Raw genomic sequence first — 26,510 nt, forward strand, 5'->3', positions numbered from 1 at the left:
AACATTGGCCAGTTGCTTTTCAGATCCTTTTCAAAACTAGCCTTTTCTCAACCTGCACCAACTCACTACTTATTTATTAATATGTCAGTAATATTAATAATCCAATGACGTAATACCGTAATACAATTCTCACGGGCCATTATGTAAAAGGAGTACTTTTTGATACTTTAAAGGGCATTTTACTGATAACAACCTACTTATGTACGCTTACTCAAGTGGACTTTACTTGAATAGAACAATCTAGACCCGTGTAGCTACTTCAACCCTAATTATTATAAATAAAGACTGACGAGAATTAGATGGGAAAGCGTATCTACCTGTCTCCCTGAGAAGTATGGAAGCTACTCTGTTTCGCTATTAATAGGAAATTTCAGTAGTATTTCACTTTTGGTTCTAGCTAACTCACCGTTGTTCTGTCTGGTTGAGTGTTACTCGCGCGTTAGTGTGCACGCACACTTTATATTTATGAGAGGGTTTCCCCGCACTGCACGTGCGCGTACAAACTGGCTTGGCTACAAACGAGCGCGCGCACAGCTTTTCAGTTTTTTATCCTTCCAGTGAACACACACACACACACACACACCCTCACAGAGAGAGAGAGAGAGAGAGAGAGAGAGAGAGAGAGAGAGAGAGAGGCTGTCTTGTCGCTTCCGGCTTCACACACTCAGACAAACAGCGCTTTACTACGAACACAGAGGTGTCGAGCTGCACGCATGACAACAGAAAACCTCCCCAGAAAAACTATTTATCCTGAGAGAAAACTGTGAGAGAGGATTCCACTGGTCGGTACGAAGTGCTTTGAAGTTTTCCTAAAAAAAATAGAGCCAGAGAGAAAACACTGCTGGAAGAGAAAGACATTTTGAAAGCCTCTTCTGTGGAGGAGGAGGAGGAGGAGGATTTTTTTTTGGTGAAAAAGGTGAAGAAGCGAGAGAGAGGACCCGGCGGCAGCGTCGAAACTAGTTCGTGTGTGTGGAAGAAGCCAAAAACAGAGAGAGAGAGAGAGAGAGAGAGAGACAGAGGGGAGAGCAGATACTAAGTTGTTCTGGTGCACGAGGAGCCGCATCTTTGCATGTTGTGTGTGTTTCTAGTGTCAGACACGCAGACAGAGGAGAGTCATCCTCTGTTCATTACTATTGGTATCTGGCTGTAATATCACTCAGACCAATAAAAGTGTCCCGGAGAAGCCTTGAAGAGGACAGCGCAGAGGTAAGATAACACAGGGCCTGCTGTCATTGTCAGGACCTCCATCTGAGGAGATTATTGCTGTTGGAGAGAGTTTATTACAGTTTAATACCACCAGCTCTAGTGCGGGGGGCGGGGGGTAACAGTGAAAGTGGACAGGGTTACAGGCCTAGTCATCCTTTTAGTAAGTGGGGAAATGGGGAAACCAATCTATTTCAGTAGTTTAAAAGCAAATATATCCTTATTTTTAATTTAAAAAATGTTAATTAGCTAAAAATATTTTAGTCTTATTGAGTCTTTTTTTGTCAGTTTCCCCCTTAATCAGTGTTTTGTGATTACAGATGCATGCATGTTTAACTGCTTTCTAATGATGCGCAGCAATACTGTTGACTCATTCTCAGCCAAGACATTGTTGAATTTATTAACACAGAATAATTTCAAATACCTTATCACATCCTTTTATATTAAGCTTTCAACAACTGCATGTAACAAAAGTTATGCTGAAGAACTACAACTCGAATAACTGAAACTCAAGTTTTTCCAGATTGTGCACACATTTGCCCCTCAGCTAATCAACAGCAGACATATGAATGTTCTTTACATCAAATGATTAAAAGGAGATCTGGAGGGGATCACAGATTTCACTGGATATTTGTCAGACTCTGGGATTAACATTAGCATTTTTTGAGTTTGCAACCAGATCCTAAGTGGGACCAGCTGTAGGAAGCCAACTGGGGCTGCAACAATTATTTTTATTGTCCATTAGTTTCTCAGATAATCTGTTAGTGGTTTGGTTTATAAAATGTCAGACAAGCTCGTAGCGACGTCTCAAATATTCCCCAAAAATATTCATTGATATATTAAAGTTAAAATTAGAAAATTTTGACTTTTTTTCTTAAAAAATGACTCAAAACAGTTAATCGATTATCAAAGTAGTTGCCGATTAATTTATTGGGTGACAACTAATCGATTAATCGTGGATCGTTGCAGCTCTAAACCTAACATTTGCATTATATTAGCATTACTCAATTAGCATTAGATTAGAAGTTATTTCTTGGGCTGCAACCAATGAATTTAATCACTGATTCATGTGCCCATTATTTTGTCAATTCATTGTTAATAAAATGCCATAAATTAGTTAAAAAAATAAAGAAAATGCTCATAACATTAGTCTAAACGTGTTCAAACGTCAGCTTGTAAACTGTCCAAAACGCAAATATATAAACATTGACACAAGAGAACACTGCTCATACAGGAGAAGACAGAAGAGTTTGGTATCTTTGCTTTAACAAATAATCAATTATCAATCAATAGTTGATGATTACTCACTCAACTGATCGATTAATCAGCTATTTGTTGCACGTCTAGGTTTTTCTTGATTTTGTTTGGATTTCCTTTAAGGCCTTCTTGAGGCCTTTTCCTCCTCTGGGAACCATTAAGCTTTATGTGGGGGTCCAAGCTTTGAGTATCCCTTCTGCGAGTAGTGGGCGATATTAATTTATTTTAGATGTGATATTGATATATATTGTGATATAATGAAGTTTCCAGACATTCTATTGAGGAACTGTTTATGTATAAATAAGCAGATAGGAATGTTTGTTTTTGGCTGATCTAGTTGGTTAAAGTTGCATAATCTCAGAATCTGCAAATTTTAGATAAAAATCTAATATTTCCATAGATTAATACTTCTCATTGATACATCGTGGTTAACATTGCCCACAATGAACACGCCCAGAGCTATAAAATGGATTGTGTGTGAGTATGTGAAAATATCTGATGGCATATTATTGTATTGTATCATCAACCTACCATCTGCTTATGTAAATTTACAAGGAATAATAATCATCAGCATCTTCTAAACTTTTTATCAGCTGAGTTGCTTTTAGCGCACTGTATGTAGGTTTATTGCCCACTTGTGTAGGCAAGTGGACAGTTTGAATACTCACACAGTCCCACTCAATCTGACACTAAGCAGCTCTGAAACACAGTCTGAGGTAGTTTACATGTGCTGCTATACCAGAGTCATCACAACAACAAAGCATTTGTTTCTGGTTTTTATCCCTTTTTATTGCGGTTGCCTGTTTTGGAGGCTCACGCTAATCGTGGCGCATGAGCACGATACGAACTCATGGTCAGGGTCATGGTTTGCTTCACTGTGCTGCTTCGTGGCTGTTGTTAATTGATAGTAATGTGATATCTTAACGTGTCTGGAATGTCAACATAGACAGTCTTGCATATTTTCTGTAGACATATGTATCTTTTTGGACAACATTATCTGTCAGGGAGGTGAGACAAGTGGGTCTCTGGCTGGGATTGAGGAGACAAAACATGTGCTGTATTATTGCCTTGTCTAATGACTTTCTTTTTTGCTTTCTCCCAAGATGTTGGTTTTATGCCACTTAGGGTGCAATGGGTGTTATAGTCCTACTGTTAAGGCCTATTCTCCTGTGAAACAACTTTACCTACTATTGAATCTGCCCAGGGTTTATAATACAAGACTTTTTTCTACTTATTCATATATGATCCGATTAAACTGATGATCGCTGTGGGGAAACAGGACCTTTTGACGAGCACAATTCACAACGAATTCAGAGAATCTGGAGCTGTCCTTTAGTACAAAGAGAAAAGAGAAAAAAAAGTATTTGGGAAGCAGCTAACCGTGTGAAACATGCAGTGTGAAAATGTTTCCTAGTGCCCAGTGCCGCTTCATTACAGCAACTGAGCCGTCTCACAGAAAGTAAATCCACTACTTCTGCATGAAAGATTCAGAACAGACAACTAAACCAAAATAGCCTGTAAACACCTCTCTTTCCTTCCAAGCTCCTCTTTCAGTCCCCATCCTGCACTGTCTACTTTCCTCCCTCTTTCTCTCTCTCAAACCCACTTTATCTGCTCCGGGGCCTGAATTGTGTCGTTTTCACTGGAACTTAGTGGCTGTTAGTGTCCAATAAACTGAGAGAAGTGATTATACAGTGTGAAAAAATGCTGCATTGGTGGTTAGTAAGCTACTCGAGTCACAAGCCATTCAGATTGTTTCCTGCCTCTCTCGAACTGCGTCACTCAACCAACAAGGAAATCCCATGTTTACCCTCGTTGTTCATGACCTGATGTCTTATCCTGAACCTATCTGGAATCAAAACACATCCCAAGGCAGTTTTTGGCAGCTCAGCACATGTCCAGAATACCAGTGTGCTTGAATGAGCCCCAGAACTGGACTGAAAAGGATTTGTTCTCTGTACGTTGGGGCTTCAGTTTAACTTTGTTGACAGTTCTGGCTTGAAAAAATGTTAGGCTGTGCTACTCTGCATAACACATTTCACTGCCAGTAAATATTTTACTGACTACTCTCTTATTAGGTGATCACTTGGCATGAAATTAACGATAATTATTGCCTGTAGTCTAGTCTCATTGCTCACAGTTCTGCACACCAGTACTGTTTTGCTTGTGCTTTTCTCAACGTGTTATACAAAGCAGATTGTAAGTCAGGCAGCTCTGGATAATCACTCATCTGTCCGAATTAAGTACAACGTGGCTTTGTGGGTATCATTACTGTTAGTATTTAAAAAGACCACATAAAGCACTAAAATGATGAATGTGTTCATCTAATTCACCCTGCAAATAGCGGATTCTAGAGTACTTTCCCTTCCTGCAACTCACCTCCCGACTGTCTTGATTCCAATGCTAAAATGACTGGTTTTGGTTCCTGAAGGGTACTAGATCCTTGCACCGTTGCACAGCTAAAATAGAAAGGCAAGTTCAAATTTTTTTTATTTAAATCAAACTTAACAAGTTTCAGATCAAATGATCCAGAGGACACAGTCAAATCATGTTTTTGATTCTGTCTCGTAATGACAAGCCTGTTTCAAGACAATCACCTAATTTTCCAACTGATAATATATAGTAATATTTATCATGGCAAAAAATATATTGTGGACAGACAATAACTTACAGTTTCTTGAAACAATCTTGATTATTTTGACCAAAAACGTGCTATAGTGAACACTCTGTCCGTCTATCGCAGCAAAAAAGAAGTGATCAGCAACTCTTGGTGTCTACACATCTTTATCTGCGTCACTTCAAATTGAGGAGATTCCACAGCTGAGCTGTTGCCTTTTCTCTATCTTTTCCCACTCTCTAGCTTTCTTTCTCCTTCTGTGTTTAATTCTGCTGCCACTTTTTATCTGTGTTTGCCTCTCTCTCTCTCTCTCTCTCTCTCTCTCTCTCTCTCTCTCTGCCTCCTGCCCTTTCTCGTTCTCCCTCTCTGCTTGTTTCTCTATATCTCCATCTTTCTGCCCTTTTCCATGTGCCTCCCTCATTTTCTCCCTGAAAGAATGTTACCTTAAAGTTATTTTATTTTTAGGCTGAAGCCAATTTCAAACAAACAGTGTGGAGCTAGGTGTCAGGCAGACTTAGTTCGGAGAGGTGGAAAACAATTGGCATGGAAAAAAAAGATTGTACTCTGTAATAAAACAGCTGTCTGATTCAAATGAGCAATATACAAATCTCAGCTTCTATGAAACATTAACAGGAAAAAGGCAAATTATTTCCACTGAGTGGAACTTGTCCCTTTCTTGTTTTCTTCCAACATTAATTTCTATATCTGTTATTTTTCTCTATTTAGTTTTATTCCCAGCATGAACAATGATATCATTTATTTTGAGTTAACAACACGACTACATGAATAATCTTCTTTGTCCATGACGCAGTTAGGGATGGCTTTCCAGGAATGGAAAATTGAACTTCCACTGTCTGTCCTTTTTGAAAAGGGCTTTCATTTCAATTTTTCCTCTTGAGGAATGTTTTTCATTGCAATACTTGACACATTCCTACTTGATGTTTAATAAATAGAGAGGTTAGATACAGTTAAATTAACTTTCCTGATCTTACTCTCTTTTTTCTGCCTTGCAGTGTGCTGCCGCTGCTGACTGAATGCAGAGGAAACACTGAAAGCTGTTCTCCAAACCTCCCTGCAGCTTCAGGGGAGATTATCAGATGTGTACCCAGCACTCAAAACCCCTGGCCTGGCCGCGGGGATGGCAGCCTCTGCCCTGAACCTGAACGGCCTCGGAGTCATGAACAGGTCAGGATTTTTTGTTTGATAGTGTACGTCACGTTTTTCTTGTTTGTTTGTAAGACTGCAGCATTTTTCTGGAGAGGAAATGCATACTTAAAACATGTTTGGTCAGTGTGGTTTGTTGCAGCTAAGAAAGCTGTTAGACTGGACTGGTAAGATTACTTTTTAATACGTTACAGAACTATTTATGAAGTCATCCCGCTGCCCAACATGTTGATTTCCATGAAAACTTTGCTAATCACTTGGTGGGATGCATGAAATATCCCTCTATCTGGGTAACAATTTCTCTGTTCCTTTATATGTCCAGAGTATGTTTTAGAAGCTATGAATACATGTTGTAATGGATGTAATGATTGGTTTCTACTCAGATGACCTACCTTATCTATGTAATTACTTTTCAGTCCTAATGTTTAAACATGTTGTTTGTTAGAAGTTTTTCATATATACAGTAGTGATATTTTTAGGTGTATTTGTTCTGTAAAGAAAAACAAAATGTAACACTCTTATTTCTATGATAGGTTAGCCTTTCAGACCAACCAACCCTCTCCTCTCCTCTCCTCTCCTCTCTGCAGCAGTAATCAGTTTCACACCCAGCCAGGCTCCTCTAGTACCACGTCTGCAGCTAGAACTAGTCCAGTGGGTCGACCTGTGCTGCCGGTTCCAGATCGGAGCACCTACTGTCAGTTACTGGGTGGGGGAGCACTCTACAGCCCGACCAGTCCTAAGGTAACTCAGATCCACACATCACATCCAACCTGAGAGAGCTAGATCTGAAAACACTATTACCTTGCAGATCATGGTAACATCCTAACTTCATACAAAGTGGACAGAAACAAATTAAAAAAGTCTTTCCACAGTTCTAACAACCACCAACTCTAGTTTGGTTAAAGTAAATCCTTAATTCACCGACAGCAGTTTCAGTCTCTCTCCTCAGTTGTACACGCGGAGACTTATATGCTCTAACACGCACACATGGCCAGACTGGCTTTGTAAACAAATCGCAGACATGCTGGGATAACAACACAGGCAAAGGGAGTGTGAAGTCATTCTCTGCTCAGGACACCATTACTCCACTATATCTGCTGCATACAGTTGTCTGCCGCTATATTAATGTTTTAGATCTCATTTACGGTATGTAACCTTTACAGAAAATACAAAATTAACTGGAAAAATAAGGAGGAGTCAATAACTGAAGGTCGTCATTGTAGCTGGTATATTAACATCAGTTGATATAAGTGAGGTATTTTTGAGTGCCCCTAATCCCGTCTTGTATGTCTCCATGTAGACAAGCCCTAGAACCCTGGGTCGAACCTTTGTCTTCCCCCCTTCGCTCTCCCCCAGCCCCACCCCTCGTGCTCGTTCCCCCTCCCCGCGAAGCCCGGAGCTCCTAGGAGTCAATGTGGGCCAGCGGGTCCGACGACTGAGCTCACCCGGCGGTGAGGAGAGAGGGGAAGGAGAAGGGCAGGAGGAGAGGGGAGGTGAGACGGGAGGAGGAGAGAAGCGAGAGGACAGGAGACGCCAGGCACAGCTGCTGCAGATACACAGAGAGCTGCAGAACGTCGAGGTGATTTTACATGTGCCTCCTCTTCTTTGTCTGTTTAACTGCGTCTCTGTCTTCCTCTGTGTCTTTTATGTCTCTGTCTTACTGGCTACATTGTTCTGTCTTGATCTAGGAATGCAGTCATTAGAAAATATAGAGCAATGTATTCAAACTCTGAAAGATTTACTACTTTATTTTGATTTGTTGAGCTAGTCAGAACAATGCCAGTAAGAACTGCTCTCCCCCAGCTGTGTTGGTGCCAAAATGCAACAGTTACTCGAGCTTTGAGAGCTGAGCAGAAAACAAGGAAAAGAGAGTAAACCACATAGGAAATCTGGAAAACATTACTTACCAGTCTGGGAAAGGGCTTTTAATTTGATATTTTCATCGTAGAGGAGAGGTTCTCATTTTCCTATCCTGACTGACTATTTGTACTTTTAAACTGTAATTAAACATGTATTAATTAAACTAAAGGGTTTAGTATCAATACAGATTATTTGGAATTTCAATTTGATAATCAGTATACAGTATAGTGCATTACAATACTGTATTACTTAAGCAGGGGTTTACATAAGCTGTTTATTAGTTACATTTTTGTTTCATATTTGATTTATTTTCATTTCATTTCATGTCTTCTTTGTATTTATTGGAAGCCAACCTACATTTGTTCTCAGATTGAAACTGCAGACAGTCACACATGGAATTTGTAGCTTGCCAACAGTTCATTTTTCAAGACAGTCTGTTTAATGCCAAAATGGGAAAACATGAGAAAAATGAGTCATGGCTAATTTATTTTTTATTTTCTTAATATTGGTAGTATATTATGGTGATATTTTGTCATTTTTTGTCATGTCAGTTTATCTGTCTTACATCAGGTGAAGGTTTTTGGTGATACCAGTGCACCTGTGAAATGATAAGCAGCCTAAACCAAACATGAAAAAATGCATCAAAGTAAACGTCTCTACAGTTAGACCAAGGAAACGAAACTGTAGCTACGTTTAGACCTTTATTTTCTCTCTGTCTTTCAGGTCAGGGGAAAAGTTGGCATTTTTGAGGCGCACATTTCCGGAATTCGCGCCCAGGTGCTTAACAGTGAGCTCCAGCGCAGCCCTCGGTCTCCAAGACGATCGACAAGCGAAACCCCCTCTCATCCCAGCCAGCAAAACACAGTCCTTGAATGCCCAATGACCCACCCACAAGAGAGTAAAGTTCCCCCTGTTGTTCAGAATGGAAGCGAGAGGGAAGAAGAAACAATGGGAGGAGAAAGGAGAGAAGGAGGGAAGGATGAAGGTGAGATGGACAGCAGTGCTACTAAAACAAACACTGAGAACGAGACAATGATTGGTCAAAATGGACGCCATTTAGGAGCAACAATGCAAACTCCCTGTTTAGATGGACCGTTTGTCATTCCGGGTTCCCTTGAGGCATTAAACCCTGATGCAACCACAGACAGAGAGAAAACAGAGGGAGAAAGACTGAGGGAAATGGAGGGAGAAAAAGGCGGAGGGGAGGTAGAAAACACACAAATGTGGGGAGACGAAAGAGAATGGACAGAGAGAGAAGTGAGAGATGAGAAAGTGGACCGGTTGTGTCTTGAGATGCCGCTCCAGACAGAGGCAAAGAGGTTGGAGGTTAACCCGGAAACCCCTGCTTGTCCTCGGGCACAAAGCAGTGAGAGCTCTCCTTCTTTGCTGGACATCACCAATCACACCTCAAACCACTCTGCCTCCATCCCTCCCTCCATCCCTGCAGTCATAATAACTGACCATGGTTTGGAAAGCCAGCCTCAAACTTCTGAAGGCCCTGGCTCAGACCAGGGACTATGCTGCACCCCTAGCCCCAGCTCTAGCCCTGTCCCTGGTTCGAACTCCTCCACCCGCTCCCTCAGGAAGCTGTCATCCTCCTCTGCCTCCTCGGCTGGTTTCTCCTCGTCTTGGGAAGAGTCGGAGGAGGATGTTTCCAGTGATACGGAGAAAGGAGAGCAGCTTCTCAACCCGGCACTCCTCAGTTCTAAACAGAAAGCGGTAAGTAGAGACAAGTGAGAGTGTAAGTCTGTTAGAGTGTGCCTGTATCTACAGCCTGCTTGAGATTCAATAGACTTTTGTAGTTTTAAATGGCAATGACCTTTGGAAACTGCATTGGCCGGGATTTCCATATATCATCCACATATATGGGAAAGTAAAGAAAATGCTGTGTCACTTCCTCAGCCTTGCTATGGCTCATGGAATGCCAATGTTGGTTTGTTGGTAGGTTTCTTAATATTTCTTTTAACAACTGTCAGATGGATTGCCATGAAATTTTGTCCAGACATTCATGGTCCCCAGAAGATGAAGCCTACTGACTTTGGTAATCCCCAAATAATTTCATATAGTGCTGACACGTTAAACTAAGATGGTGAACATGGTAAACATACCTGAATAAACATCAGTATGTAAGGACTGTCATTGTGAACATACTGACATGCTAATGTTAACATTTAACTCAAATTTCATTAATTTATTCCATTATATCATAGTTTTTAGCTGATACATTGTACAGCTTAATTTTTATAGCAAGTTTAACTGTATAGAAATACAGACAGGAACACACATTCACATTTGTGAAAAAAAGACCTCTCGGCACCGTGATATTTAAAAAAAAAAAAAGTAAAACATAGCTCGTGCAGAACTGATTAGTTTGCAACTTATCCTGCCAGATCTGGTCGTGGTGTGAGTCTTTGTTAAGAATTGCACCTCAAAATGTGTGTATGTCAGTGTTTGTGTATGTTGTGTGTGTTTGAATGTGCCTGTGCATGTTGCTGGGTGCTCCTGTGTCAAATTGGCCTGAGCTCTCTGCCTGAGTAATGGTTGACATTCACAGTAACAAAGCTAGCTCTGTGCCCCGACCTGTGTATGTGTGTGTAGGTGTGTTTTTAGTGTGTGGGTAATGTGAGGGTGTGTGTGTGTGTGTGTGTGTGTGTGTGTGTGAGAGAGAGCATGGGTGATAAAAAGAGGGAAAGCAAGAGAATTTGCCAGTCACACACACTTAGTCTTCGCCTGCATTTGGACGGCATTCAAAGAGGAGGCTGAGGCCTGTTTGGGTTTGTGTGTGTGTAGGTGGGTGGGTGGATGTGTTTGTATTTGTAGCCAGGATAAGTTCACGAGGCCATCTCACTTCTGCTTTGAAACACGATTTAACGAAGGATTGTGTAACTGATTTTCTTATAAACAATGTACCAGTCCCAAAAACTGTCCCCCTTTTCAGGACTTGACATTACAAAATCTTTGTTCTTTTTGGGGTTTGTGGCTTAAGAAGGAAAGTACTCATAATCAGTTGATCTACTATCTACTATGTGTCTACTTTCAAAACCCAAGGCAATATTTATGAGACTGAGTATGTGTGATGGATGCTGTTTTCTTGCACATATTTAATTGCATGACCTATCCTTAAACCAATGTCCCAGCTCTCCCACTTACATGGATTACAAACAATTTGTTTAAATGAATTTGGCTGATGGATTTGAATAGTGCTTGTATTGCTCTTTGCATATTTCCGCTCATTTTGTTTTCCTTTATCCTGGCAAAGAAGACAGAAGCTCCTGTCTGCCGCTACAGCTGACTGATGGATAGTTTTAGGTTTAAAGTTACTAGTAAAAGTCTGCTCTATTGTAGCACAGAGGTGTCAGACTTGCAGGTTATTCATGTTCCTGTCTTGTTGCCTGTCACAGTTCCCGTGGTTTAAGGAAACCTGGTGTATGTGTGCAAAAGGCAAACATGCAGATACACATAAAGCACGCTTGCTTGTGTGGGAGGTATGTAGGAAAGAGGAGAGGGAGACAGAGAGAAGAGGAGTGATACTGAGAAGGGAAGATAGAGAGAAGAACAGAGTGAGCTTGACAGTAAGACTGTCAGAAAGAGACAAAAGAAAGAGAGCAAGAAAGGAAACATTGGACAATATTTACTGTATATTATCCATGTTGTCTTAAACTGACATTAAGGGAAACATATCTCCCCTTCTTACGGCTATTTCTTACAAAAGGAACCTGACTTTATTTGTCATATGATGAACATCAGACCCAGATTTAAAGATGTACGTGGAAATGCACAGATGTGTAGCTCTGGTACTGCTATATACACACTAAGGTTGCATAGAAAGATAGAAAATAAATGTGTATGGTGAAAAATAAAAAAGTATAAGACCAGTGCTTTCTGCAGAATACATTTATCAGTTATAGGTTTATATTTTCTATTGAGGAGCTCTAAACACAGTCAAACACATCTGCTTTGTTATGGTCATTAGCTTTGGGATTATATCAAGTCATTTGTAAGAGTGTATGCTTAACTGGTAGAGGCTGGAATCTGAACAGAGCCATATATAGACTCTGTTTGCCTGATCTTTTGACTGTTGGGCATCTCTCCAAGGTTAGAAGGCACATATGTGCTGTCAGTGTTTTCATAGTTCTAATAAATTGGCACCAAAAGGGCATCTGCAGTAGATTGGCATCTGTATTTTTCTTTCTTAAACATTTCTGTGGATGTTCTGTTGTTCCGGGGAAATGAAAAGAGAAGAATATGCCAACAGCAGAGTTATGAGGGGACACCCAGTTGTTAGCTTTTCTGTGTAATTTACCTTTATCCGCTTGGCACCCATCAGAATATTTTAAAACTAAACAGCTGTAGATAAATCCTAAGGGGTCTTGCAATTGTAGGATCAATAAGGAATGTTAGGTTACAAAATGACCATGTTATCAACAGCTGACCAAATAGTATTAAAACTAAAGATGATGTGCAAATCACCAATAAACACCAAGACTCATGGGATTTATTTCTACTCACAATGCTGTGAGTAGTACTTGCTAATAAAATCAAATCACCTCATTTCATTAGTTTAACAATTAGGCAACCAACTATCAGTCTCCAACTCATTTTGGATTTGGATGCTAAACATTTGCAGTTTGTTCTGCCTCTCAGATATGTAGATTCACTGCTCTTCTCTGTTTTATGCCACAATAAAACGAATGTCTCTGTGAATAGACTGTTGTACTGACAACAACATGTGATTTGAAGTCATCACCTTGGGCTCTGGGTAATTGTTAGTAGCTTTTTTGACATTTTATAGTCTAAAATATCAGTTTGATTGATTGTTAGCTGCAACCCCGACAAACTGATTGTCAAAATTAAGGTTAGATGTGTTTAAACTTAAAGAAGCTAATGCTAGTGGAGCAGAACCAATAGTAGAGCGGAAGTGAGGCAGGACTTACGAATACTATGAGTGATGCAGAAGTTGTGTTGTTACTCATGCTGTTTGTACTGTAAGTAAAGCTTGGGTTGCATTACAATTTTGGACACACTTGGATACCCCTGTGGTTCTTGAAAAGTTGCATCCGTTATGTAAACAGATGTTTCTTTTAGAATGAAGACTGCACCCATACTGCTCAACATTAAAACACACGCTCAAATATGCCTGCACTGACACGCCCTCTGTACACACAACACTTTTTCTAGTTGCACTTTGCAGAACAACCCAATACTGTATTCACACAGAATTTTTTTTCCCCTCACAAACACTGTAGCGTATGTCATACTGACTCACATCCCTTTTTCTATGACCCTTCGAAATGCAGACTGTCACACACTGACCCAAACATTAATCTGAACCTCTGCTTGTTTGAACGTGAATCAAACCTTGTCTCCGAAACCAAAAATAGAGATTATTTTTTATGCAGTGGGCTGGACTCATTTTTATGTCCTGAACTGTAACTCAAGTGGGTCGACACAAAATATCAGCACACACATTATACACACTCTGAGACACGCACACACACACTGTGTTTGTACTGCAGTGGAAAATCTTCACTACCACGGCGGCCGGTTGCCTAGCAGCCATGTGACGTCAAACCGAGTTTCCCTCTCACAGCTGTATGTGTGTGTGTGTGTGTATGTGACAAGAGAGTCTAAGTATATGGGTGTGTGTCCATTTAGTGTGTGTGTGTGTTACAGAGGACCTACTTGATTTACTGTGAGAGGGGAAACACCGGTCAGTTCTTTATTTGGTGTTTCTGTGTGAGGTTTCTGGTAGCAAGGTTCAGTGCAGGCATGTGCGCATTCGAGTTGCCCCAGCCGTGGAGGAGTCAGGTCGACCCGCAGTTACTGAAGTTGACATTTTGGTCTGACAGAGTATTTAGTATTGGATCCAGTGTGAAGAAGAAGTGAAGTGTGGTCTCACATGGTTTCAGAACTGTCAGAGACACACTGGGGAAACCCTGCTGGATGTGATTTAAGAAACAAGTGGAATAGATATAGTATAGCTCCTAGACTGGAGATCCACAGGTTGCACTTCTAAATGTAACAGCTATATTAGCATTAATAGAAGTTGTGTAGATGTTTTGGTTAAGTTCTGTTCTATTATTATGAACAGACTTTTATGGATTATTCTGCAAGTTTTTGTTGAAACACCCAGAAGATCTTCTGTTTGTTTGTTGAGTGTTTCGGAGCCGAGGCTAGATCTAAAGTCAAATGTGCTCTGTAATGTTCCGTAGTGACCTCAATTTGGTCTTACTTATTGGACCACAGTATTTTAGTTACAACATAACTGAACAGCCACATCACAAACATCTCTCACTTTTTTTTCTTTTAGGTGTCCCTTGTTCTCGCCTTTATGTAGCCGTCGATTTTGCAAAGCTGTTTTTCCACCGGCCTGCCTTGGTTGCTAAGAGATTTATCATGCACTGTCTAAGCATTTACTGCACGCCGTTTGGCCTGCATCACACTCCTTGCAGTTTAATTTTGTCTGTGTGTGTGTGTGTGTGTGTGTGTGTGTGTGTGTCTCACAGTCTAAACTTTGCAGACTCAGACAGTTGCAATATTTGTATCTGCAAGGGGACCTTGTGGTGAGCGATATCGGGCTTGTTGTTTCCTCAGTGCTTCTCCGTTGAAAACATCAGCATGCATCAGTGTTTCCCCTGCTTCTTCACATTACACATTTGTAACCCAGAGTTACCCTTTGCCCCAAGTTTTTTTTTTTACCATTCTCACCACTCTCTTTTCAATTCTCCCTGCATGCAAATGAGTGACATCTGGTTGCCCTGTGTAACCCTAGTTCTCTTTAGATTTCTTTATATATATATGCATATTGTTTAGAGCAACACCCTTTTCAATACTACATTTGACAGTTGCACGGTTCAATAAGTAACTTGCCTTATGCAGATGTATGCTGCATTAAAACATACCTGTAGATGTTGAAAAACCTGATGCACATTTCTTGGAGATAATAATCAAGGGGCCAATAGAAACTCTTTGCCTCAGTGCTTCTTTTTCCCTCTAAGCTCTTTCTGTTGTTTACAGAGGGCAAGGCCTTTTTTTTTCTTTCTTTCTTTTGTTTGTAGTCAGCGGCGGATGTGGAAAATACTGTCGCTAAGGCAAGCGGCAACCCCCCCCCACTTCCTGTCTGCAAGAAGTTCCTTCTCTTACCATTTCCTCTCACTGTCTCTCTCTCCTTCTCTCTCTCTCTCTCTCTCTCTCTCAATGGAAACTTTACTGTTCTTCCTGCTCTCCGCTTGTCATCCAACTGGTCTGGGGATAGAGATAGGAGAGACCGCCGGAGAGCAATGAGCCAGAAAAAGATGAGAGAGAGACAGAGAGGCCAACTTTGAGGGAAGTTTTAGGCAGAGAGAGAGAGAGAGAGAGAGAGAGAGAGAGAGAGAGAGAATTGAAACACCTTCTTGAATTGTATTCCAGTTTGAGTTTTTCTTATTTAAGCGAAATGAGCTATTGTCCAAGGAAGCAAAGGTGCCGGAATAACAAGACCTGTGTCTAAACATTAAACATATTAAGGACTTTTTCCCATTTTTTCCTGTGGGTGTCTGATGATTGAAATTTAAAAAAAATTAAATAACGCATGCACTGATATGGAGAAAAAAAAAAAAAGAGACACTGACAATACCAAATTAAGGCTTTCTGTTTATTTAGATGAATCATGTAAGTCTGTCAAAGTTAGGTTTTATACTGGGAAGGAACGAACAGCAGCAAATTTAAGAGAGAAAAGGTAGAAATATCTCTTAGAAGACTATTCTGTATATTAGAAGAGGAGAGATATCTAGAAAACCATTTGTGCTCTTATTGGCGAGCTGGATTCAGCTGTGAAGGCAGGGTCAAGATTGTGAATAGCTGATTTTCATGCATGGCTTCCTGCTTTGAATCTGTACTGTGATAAAAGTAAATTAAAAGTGTGTCTTTCCTTTGACCTATTGTTTGTCCTTGAAATAATTTGTAAAAAACAAAACACATTGCACATCGTCAAAATGTTTCTACAATTGCAGATATTTGTATTTATATATATAAATATATATATATTATTTGTATATTTATTATCTACATGTCACACATTTAGACACATTTCATGCAAATTTTATCTTCTCACAAAAGGCGTTTGTCATCTGCCAGCTGTGAAAGTATCTCAAGCATTGTAAGAATATCTTTCATTTTTAAGCAACACACTGTCAGTATATCCATGTAAAATCACCTGTAGATAATGTTAAAAATGCATTTATGTGCATGGTTAGTTTTTACTTTATTAAAGCTCAGATGTAACAAGCTGAAGGTACATCGTGGTCGAGTGTGTGGGAGCTGCTGTTTAGGTTTCCTTTTGCTATTTTAGCTTGTGTTGTAACTTCTGTCATAATCTTTCTATCGCACATACTCAAGACAAACATTTACACATACACTTACACAAATCTGAATGCAAACATAGACACATAGAAAAACACGTGTGAACGTACAGAGTTAGTTTGCTTTGTCCACAATAAGCAATGTACATTCTCCCTGTGCTTCGTGCATTCACGCCCACACGCACAAACACACACACACACACACACACACCTAGCTTCGTCTGTATTGCGACCTGAGTGCAGATTTGCATGTCCAGATATTGTTTGTCCCTCTGTTTTGCCAATCAAATTATTCGCAATTGTTTATCACAGCACACACTCAGAGACACACAGACACACGCGTGTAAATCTTTTAAAGAGGAGCGTTCGAGCCTGAGTTTTTAAAGCAGACAGAGGCAGAGCTGGTGTGAGTTTCTCAGGAGAGGTGGACAGATCTTGTCAGGTTGTCACCTCCGTGGCTGACAGAAAGCCCATCAGCCATGATGTGGTCGGCATGGTTGTATTCAGTGTGGAGTGTTGTTGTGTCAGTTGGAGCCATCTTTATCATTACCATCATCCACCTCCGCACCAGCCAACGTCAGGTACTTTTATTTCAGGCTTGCAGAATGCCTTTTACGCCTGGATTTAGTCCTTGTTTAGTGATGTTTGACATTTAGAGCTAGATTTTACTGAGCAATGATAATGCTGGCAACAGTTATTACTTTTTTCATTTTTATTGCAGGCAAATCAAACTTCTCCTCCTCCTCTCCTCTGATTGCATTTTAATGTCTCTACCTCCTAAATCTACACACTGTGACGTCTGTTATTATTCACACTTGAGATAGACCAGACTTTCTCTTTTCTTTCTTGCCCTCCACAGTGCACACACACACACACACACACGCCAGCTGTAAGTGGGCAACATGGTAGATGGATGACAGTCTGAGTTGACGGAGAAAGTGCAGACCCTGGCTACTTACCAAACTGTAGCCTGATACACTTGCTCTCTTGCTAACTGGCTAGAGATGGTGGAAAAATTGAGAAGGGGAATACCATTCAGTTTAACTGATTTGTGCCCTTCTGGTGGTCTAAAAAGCCTCACCAGTATTTTATTTCCTATAACCAGAAGCTGGAAACAGTGATTGAAATCTGTCCGCTGATCGAAATGTGTCAAATTCAAATGCTAATACCGGTGTTTGTTTGAGTTTTTTTTGCCTTTTTTAATTATTTAAACCTTTATTTATTCAGGGAACGCTGGCAGTGCATATGTTTCTAGTCGTACCTACACATTAACACATGGAAAGTCCCAGTCCCTTTTGCCTCCAGGCCACCATCAACTCATTTTATATTGTATTGAACTTCCATTAGAAAGCATTCTGGTTATAGAATAAGTTGAAACAGAATAATAGTAGGTTACAGAATCACAAAAGGATTTGTACCTAAGAAATTAATTCAGAAGACTTCTAGAATGACTGAACCTTGGTTTTCAAACGGCAAATGCTAATAATTGAATGAAATCCCCGGGTCAAGCCTCTTTCCGTGTGAGACTCATTTCAGCTGACCCACCTTGCAGTTAGTTTCCACCATGTGATCACCACACGTGTGTGTGTGTGTGTGTGTGTGTTTTACTTTTTGTAGGGGGTGAGTTTTTTTTCTCTCTCATTCAGTGGTGCAGAGAAAACCCTCTCATGTGATCCTTCACAGGGAGAGAGATGAGAAAGTGTGTGTGTGTGTGTGTGTGTGTGTGTGTGTGTGTGTGTGTGTGTGTACGCGCGTGCATGCATCTAACCAAAGATAGTCATGCTATCATCTGATGAATTTTCATCAGGTCCAGATTATGTGACATGGGTTATATATCTCCTTCTATGGTCCTCTTCTCTCTTATCTTATCCTTCCTCTCCTCTCCTTTAAACTCTCTTCCCTGGTTATTTGTAGACATAATATTATTTCTACTGGTATTTGCAGACCAGAGGAAATATCAAGTGTGGATCACACCATTAACATGAATAGAAGAGAGCTTTTGCCCCACTGTATGATAGGGCATTTCAGCATAAGTATTGTCTTACACAAGAATTACTGATCAGCTGTGATCATTCAAGCGTGGATTTGACATATATTATAGTGTAAATTGGGTTCAAGTGTCTCTGTTTTGTGTTACAATAAATTATGAAAGCTGTACGAAGCATTTCTGTTGTGTTTTTAAGGGGAAACTCCTCACAACATTTCAAATTTTTCTGCTGCATCCACTGGGAACTCTGTCACAATGTTGCACAGCCAAGCATTGTTTAAACCCACAGAACAAGACATCTGCAGTTTTTCCATCTGATGTAATGCTGGAGGAATAAAAAACTTTTATTCTTTCTTTTGAATATTGTACTCAATAAGAGTGTGATTTACCATACTGTAGCTTCAGTGAGGTGTTGCAACATGCAGCCCAATTAGCACATAATAATATTAGGAGGATATTATGGCTTATAGGGATAAGAGGGGCTTAGTTTTTAAGGAAACCATAAGCGACAAATCAAGAGTGGTTTTATTTATTATTTATTCAGGGAAAAGTAGCTTTTTACTTTACTTTACTACTTTTTACAAATATTTGTCCTTGTTTCTAGTAAACATTATTGTTAGGGAACATACGGGACCTTTATACAGTTTAACATGCAGCAGTTAAATATTGATGTATTTGAAAGGAATCTTTCCATCACAAAGACAGAAAACTGGAGCCGGAGATATGGGAGAACTAGACTTCAATCAGTCTAGACTTCAACTTGCTGTGTGTGTTTGTGTGGCGGAGACAGAATAGGTCTCAGTTTGTGAATGAGTTTGTGTGTGTTTGTTTGTGTGTGTGGCAGGAGTCCCGCAGTTCAGTATATCCTTGCCAGGGACAGGGAGCGCCCTTGGAGAAACTGTGTGTGAGTGCGTGCGAGTGTGTTACCAGGGGAAACCCCAGCTCGATCCTCCAGAGTTTAGTTTAAGTGTTCTAAAACAGCCAAAGAAGAAAAAGAGAGGCTGTGGGAGAACCCGGCAAAGGCAGATTCAAAACAGCTCCCCCAGGGTCAGGGATGCCCCACAGTGTGTGTGTGTGTGTGTGTGTGTGTGTGTGTGTGTGTGTGTGTGTGTGTGTGTGTGACTTGTTTTGCTCATTGCCATTAAATGAGCCAGTCAAAAGGCACCGGATCAGCCAAAAGTTTCAGATGAGAACTACTACTACTGGTTCTCTTGTTTCCTGGGTGATTTTAAGATGACTACACACTGCCACCTGAGGGACTGAACATTTAGACTCGCACAAGTTCATGTTTGAGGAAGTTTGCATGGAGTTGGTAAACTCTGCCGCATATCATCATCATATGTTAGGTCTTCAAATGGGATCCAAATTGTTTGCAAATCAGAAAGATTAAAAAAAATTGATGATAGTTTGATTTAAACATGTTTATGGATGATGAATCTTAGAACAATGACCAGGAATATCTATCATAATAAACTATGGTGAAATATCATTCTGAATCACTTATATTGTGTGTGTTTGTGTTTGTAGCACAAGTCTTGGAAGAAGATTAAGAACATGGTCCACTGGTCACCGTTTGTCATGTCCTTCAAGAAGAAATATCCCTGGATACAACTGGCTGGGCACGCAGGTATGTGGACACACAAATCACATGGTTTATTAGAATAAAAACATTAAATGAGACAGGATTCAAGGGCAGTGGTTATCAACCTTTTTAGTGTCATAAGACCCCCAAATTGATACACATCAGGCCACAGATCTGTAATTGATAAGATGTAGTCTCAGGGATCCCTGTCTAATAAGATTTAGTTATTCCATAACTGTTTATACTACAAATTGACAGATTAACAGTGAAAAGTGTGAAACAGAATAGTCCTTCTTATACATTCTTTCATTGGGAGTTTATACTTATAAATATTATATAACTTATAGCCAATGAAATAATAGTGAAATATTCCCAATTTTTCTGGAGTCCCCCTGGGAAGACCCCTGGTGCTCCCAGTTATTGTATCTTACTACTTCCTGCAGCTGCTTCACAAGTGCTTCTTTTTACAGGGAGCTTCAAGGCGGGAGCCAACGGCCGTATATTAAAAGTAAGATTCCCTTTCACACCAAACTCACCTTCTTTGTCGTCACATAGAAAGTTGCTTTGATGCATTCTGGCTTTGACCGAATCAGTGTAGCCAAGGGTATAGAATGAGAATAACTTGTTGTTGATGTCCTTTAGAAACACTGTGATTGTGAGCAGCGCTGTTTGTCCCTCCTGATGAGGGATGTGCTGCGCCCATACGTCCCTGGTTACCACGGAGACGTAGAGAAGGACGGCCAGAAATACAACCAGATGGAGGATCTGTTGGCAGAGTTTGACTACCCGTGTGTGATGGACTGTAAGATGGGAGTGAGGTGAGCAGACACATGACATCACATAAATAATTGATAGAACTGAACTTCAGAAAACATCGACTTTCATGTAACTATTTCTGTGTTTCTTTGATGTGCAAGGGTTGCATTTGTTATTTTCATAGCCTTGGCCATTATTTCTGTTGATAATGATACTATTATACTGGCAAAAACAATTGCTTAGATCTGGAAATAGGGCGACAACACTACACCAAGGTGAGACAGGGCAAGAAACCCAGGCTTTTAACCCTTTACTTGGAGTTAAAACCCGAAGTGTGAGCACCTGAAATGTCTATAGTAATCCCTCATTGCACACGAAAAGTGTGTTACTATGGCAAGTCCTTTAGGTCAAAGTTGAATAGAATAGCAGCCAAAACTGCAAAAATAAGTTACAAGAATGATCCTTTAACAGGCATTAAGCAGCATAAAGCTCTACATTAAACTAAGCACAACTGTGTTTAGCTGTGTCATCATACTGCTTAGAAAGAGAATTTCTTCACACCTTCTCTACCTCATCCTCCTTCCTCTCTGTCTGTCACATACCTTATCTTCTTATGTCTTTTTCACCCACCCACCACCTGTTTTTTTTTTTTTTTTAATCACGCTTAAGGACCTACCTCGAGGAAGAGCTGACCAAGGCTCGTAAGAAGCCCTCTCCGAGACCCGACATGTACCAGAAAATGATCGAGGTCGACCCTGAGGCGCCTACGCCGGAGGAAAGCGAGCAGAAAGTGGTGACCAAACCTAGATACATGCAGTGGAGAGAGACCATAAGCTCAACAGCCACCCTGGGATTTAGGATAGAGGGAGTCAAGGTAAGACTCACAAAGAGATAGGTGTGTGTGTGTGTGTGTGTGTGTGTGTGTGTGTGTGTGTGTGTGTGTGTGTGTGTGTGTTTGTGTGTGTGCAGCCTTCCTTCCCTCCTTTCTTCCAGTGTTTAGTGTGTGGGGTGCGTGTGTGTCCTTTAAGGGGCATGATCTAACTTCCTGTTTTGAACAGAAACTTCCTGAAGTATATGTTTGTGCATGAGTTCCTTTGTCATACATGAGGCCTGTCCGTGGCAGCTCTATATGCCTCAGCATCTGGCACTGACATTGCGCCCACAGACACACACACACACACACACACACACACACACACACACACACACTCACAAATCTCTTGGTCTCTGCTGTCTTTATTTGAGGGTTGTGGCTATATAAGGACATTCACGGCCTCCTGGTGGTCCGTTGCCATGACACTGAGGGCTATCCCCAGAAACAGAGATATGTGTGAGTGTGTGTGTGTGTGTGTGTGTGTGTGTGTGTGTGTGTGTGTGTGTGTGTGTGTGTGAGAAGAAGTGTGGATGCGCAGTTCATGCGGTTAAGGTTTTTGTAAATGTATATCTATGTAACTGTGTATTATATAGATTGTGTTAGCTCTTATGGATGTGGAAAGTGTTTGGTATGCTGTCTGTATGTGTGAAAGAGAGAGAGAACGAGAGTGAGAGAGTGGGAGAGAGAGAGAGAGAGAGAGAGAGAGAGAGAGAGAGAGAGAGAGAGTCCTAGCTGTACTCAGACCTGAACCATAAAGGGAAAAATAGTTTTGGCTCCAAATAGTACCTTGTTGCCTGGCAGCCAGCAGAATAAGAAAAGCTCATTTATTCCACTCGGAACCAAGTGGTTGGTTCTCACTGTTGGTACTGCTTCTGTATTTAATCTACTATACTACCGTTACTACTGTATGTGTACTACTGATATTAATGCTACAACTCCAGTAATTGTTCCACTACTACTATTGTTCCACTCCTACTTCTACTCGTGCTACTACAACTACTAGTTCTTCCACTTTGCTATTACCAGAGGCAGAGAGTAAGTGTAATATGCTTTGCTATGCTAGTTTGCTTGATTATTTCCTTTTTGTAAGACTTTACACTTTGACTCCACAACAGGGAAATAACTTGAAAACACCCGAACACTGCTTACTGCTGAAAAAATATTATTTTATTATTTATATTTATGACATTTCGGTCTGTACGACGTTCATCAGGTATCTGGTACCTGGGTTTTGAACTGTTGTGCGGACAAAAAAGCTATTTGAATTTGTCACTGAGAAACTGGGGTGGCCATTTTTCACTATTTTCTGAAAGTGTATAGTTTACAGTAACCGGTCATACATTAATAAACAATAATGAGAATAATAATAAATAGATGAATAATAACAACAAGTTCATGAGCTCAAACAAGTGTTTCTGTATATGGCTGCGGTTAGTAAAACTAAAAGTCAAAGACCTTTCCCTGCTTTAAGGCTAAATCTCTAAAAATATCTTGTGCTCCTTCCTTCTTTTCCTCCCCTCATTGTTTGTTCTGCTTTTCTTGTCCAGCCTCTCTTCTGCTCCTTCTCCTTCCTCCCTTCCCATCCTTCCCATCTCTACAAGAATCCTAGAGGTTGTAGTTTATGAAGACAGAGAGTTGATATACTACATATAAACATTTATTTCCCCTCATGATCCCTAAACATATATTTTCTCCTCCCCTCTCATCTCCTCCTTTCTCCTCTGTAGAAGGAGGACGGGACAGTGAACAGAGATTTTAAGAAAACAAAGACGAGAGAGCAAGTTACTGCAGCCTTCCACGACTTCGTCAAAGGAAATAAGGACATACTGGTGAGTGTGTTTCTAGTGAACTGTGTGTGTGTGTGTGTGTGTGTGTGTGTGTGTGTGTGTGTGTTTAGGTTTGTGTGTGTGTGTGTGTGTCAACAGCCTTGACCACTGTATGGGACAAAAAAACAGATGAGGAATGGAATTTAAAGTTGTTGAAGCCCATGGGAATCACACACACACACACACACACACACACACACCACAAACCATCCAAGTGTACACAAATACACAATGTGACCCAAAGCTTCCTGGGCCAGAAGAAAAGGGAACTCCCTGGGCCTCTTTACACACATATGCACAGTGTTAGTATTTGATAGCAGTGTGTACTTGTGTATGCTTGTTTTTGTTTTAATACATCATGATTGAAGGCTGTTAGTTTTCAAAAATAATCCTACACCAATGTTTTAATTGTAAACATTGCTTATAAAAGCTCCACACTGAGTGCAGTTAAATGTTCCACCAGCAGTCCAGTTCAAATACAGACAACATATCTGGCAGCATCAGAAGTGGGGAGAACTGGGTGAACAAAATATAAAAGCCTGTGTGTGTTTTTTATTCCAGACCAGTTATCTAACCAGGCTGGAGGAAATCAAAAAAACTCTGGAGATCTCCCCATTCTTCAAAACCCATGAGGTAAAGACACACGTCAAGTGATGGAAACTGCTGGTCTCTGCAGTGCTGCTGCTCTAAGACAAACAGAATTGACATAAAACTGATCTTATCAGTTGTTTACTCATTTAAGTTTGAAAGTAAAACTTTACACACAAAGACATGTGAAAATGTGCATGAGAACTTTATTCTGACCTTTTAAGTCTGTGTGTGTGTGTGATGTAGCAGATGCAATGTTATTTTTAGCTTTGTTGCTTTTTTCTGCACTGTTTATTTGTTTATATATTGTATAGTAGCATGTAAAGTGAGTACACCCTGATAGGGTTTACATGTTTTCTTTATATTAACTTTAATCAAACCACATGTACCACATAGCTTGAATCAGTCCTGGTTCACGTGTATTTTGTGTCACTGCACATCCAAATTGTAATTTATTGATTTAATAATTAAATGTAGTTGAGTGACACTAACTCACTAAAGCACACAGACCAGTGTGCACACAGGTGTAGCAGGTCTCGTCATGGAAATTGGACAGCAACAGCCCAGACCACACATGCACACATTCAGTTTCACACTCACACACGCGCACACACACCAACAGTCGGATAAACATACCAGAAGACATGAATTTGGTGTAACAAAACAGGAAGTGACATGTTTTTGAAGGACACAAACAAATGTATAGTTAAAAAAAAGAAAGAAAAGACTGTTGTGTAGTTATTTCCTGCCTCCTTATTCATCCCATTGTCTTTCTGTGGCTCTGCAGGTTATTGGCAGCTCTTTGTTATTCGTTCACGACAGCAAAGGACGGGCCAAAGTCTGGATGATCGACTTTGGGAAAACCACGCCTCTTCCTGAAGGGGATGAACTTACCCACCGAGCATCGTGGGTAGAGGGCAACAGAGAAGATGGTTACCTTTTTGGACTTGATAGTTTGGTGAACATCATTTCATCCATGGTAAACTCTGAGACTTGAAGTCTGAGCGAACATTCGGACACACGACAACCACTTCCATTCATTCTTCCAACACTTTGGACTTCCTCAAGGATTCCTTAACAGTTCTCATGATGGAAACCACATCATACCATAACAGTGTGTGGCCAAATCCATTCATGGATGCAACCTGTCTATTCATGTACAGTGGATTTCAGGATCTTGCTCTTCCCCATCCATATCCCATTGTGATGTGATCCTTATATCCTCAAGACCAGGCCGTAATAGGCCTTTTTCACAGCAGACAGTTTAACTTGTCATAGCAGGAAAAACACAGACAGAACGAATAACATTAACAACCCCTCAGTTCCCAGTAAGCTATCCCTGTGAGCCAGCATGCACAATATCATTCATGTTATTTGTTCCCACTTTGTTTTTTCTACTATAACATGTTGCAATGTCTGCTGTGAAAAGATGCATTATACCTTTTTACTGCAAGAATTCTCCACTTAAAAGCAAAACAATTTGAATATACAAATTAAAGGCTGTTATTGTACTCAAATCCCATAAGAAGACCTAAAACAATAATGTGTTAGTCTGTATAGGTGATATTTGCCAGCCTGTCTGTCTCAGTCCACTGAAGACGTACATAAGATTAAGAACTATATTGTAGATAAAAAATATATGGTTTCATTTTTTTTTTAAAAGGCTACATAATTTTCAAAATCAGCGGGGCACTGTAGTTTGTAGCAAACATTATTCAAGCAGGAATATAATAGTTCATCTTAAAGCTAATTTGCATCTACAGTCCCTTGGCAGGTCTCTTTCTTACACATTGTATTTGGTGCAAAAAGAACAACAACTTTGCCTGTGTTCATTGTAATGAATGAATATGTCACTCAGTTTAAAAGTGTGGCTCCCTGATGTGTTTTTAATTGAGCTCTATGGCACAGAGGAGTGAGCAATATCAGACCTTAGATACACAGAAAATACTAAAACATATTGTATTAATAACATATACTAATACTAAAAATAACACACAGATCAATTCATTGTTGGTTTTGGAGGGATTCATGGGATTTGTTGACAATAATATATATATATATATATATATATATAGCAGATTCAGCAGAATTAGCCCTACTTGTGGTATCAAAAATACACTGTAATTGTCCAATTTTTCCACAAACAAAAAAAGTAGTGGGTTTAAAAATGAACGTCCAAAATCTCATATTTGACATTCAATTTGGGCACACCCTAGCTCCCATATCTTTTAAACAGTAACTTAACTTAGATATATCTATTCAATGAGATTCGATTGTTTTTCTTCCTCAGCATCTGAACTTGATTGTATTGGTTTTTATTGTCTGTTTGACCACAACTTCAGCACATTGCCCATTTCTTAAAAAAAACAAAACAATCTGCACTTAGTTAAATGTCCACTGTTAGATACTGTACAGTTGAGTGTGTTTTTACCCATGAAAACAAGTTTTAAGGTGTGT

The 26,510-nt window shown here is 40.2% G+C and overlaps 1 protein-coding gene across 2 annotated transcripts; it reads left to right on the forward strand.

Moving 5' to 3' along the window:
• Positions 1–640: 640 nt before the first annotated feature.
• On the forward strand, positions 641–25,321 carry itpkb (inositol-trisphosphate 3-kinase B). 2 transcript variants are annotated; one of them, XM_051408581.1, is made up of 12 exons: positions 641–1,206; positions 6,091–6,262; positions 6,832–6,982; positions 7,542–7,820; positions 8,825–9,820; positions 19,955–20,054; positions 20,480–20,517; positions 20,652–20,827; positions 21,435–21,639; positions 23,367–23,468; positions 24,027–24,098; positions 24,841–25,321. In XM_051408581.1, the coding sequence occupies exons 2-12, from the start codon at positions 6,216–6,218 to the stop codon at positions 25,048–25,050; spliced, it is 2,376 nt and encodes a 791-aa protein (XP_051264541.1). In that variant the 5' UTR covers positions 641–1,206; positions 6,091–6,215; the 3' UTR covers positions 25,051–25,321. The 2 variants fall into 2 exon arrangements, with proteins under 2 accessions (XP_051264541.1, XP_051264540.1); XM_051408580.1 differs by having other exon boundaries at positions 643–1,206; positions 6,829–6,982.
• Positions 25,322–26,510: the final 1,189 nt, after the last annotated feature.

This window comes from Dicentrarchus labrax, unplaced genomic scaffold (genome assembly GCF_905237075.1).
Source record: "Dicentrarchus labrax unplaced genomic scaffold, dlabrax2021, whole genome shotgun sequence".
NCBI lineage: Eukaryota > Metazoa > Chordata > Actinopteri > Moronidae > Dicentrarchus > Dicentrarchus labrax.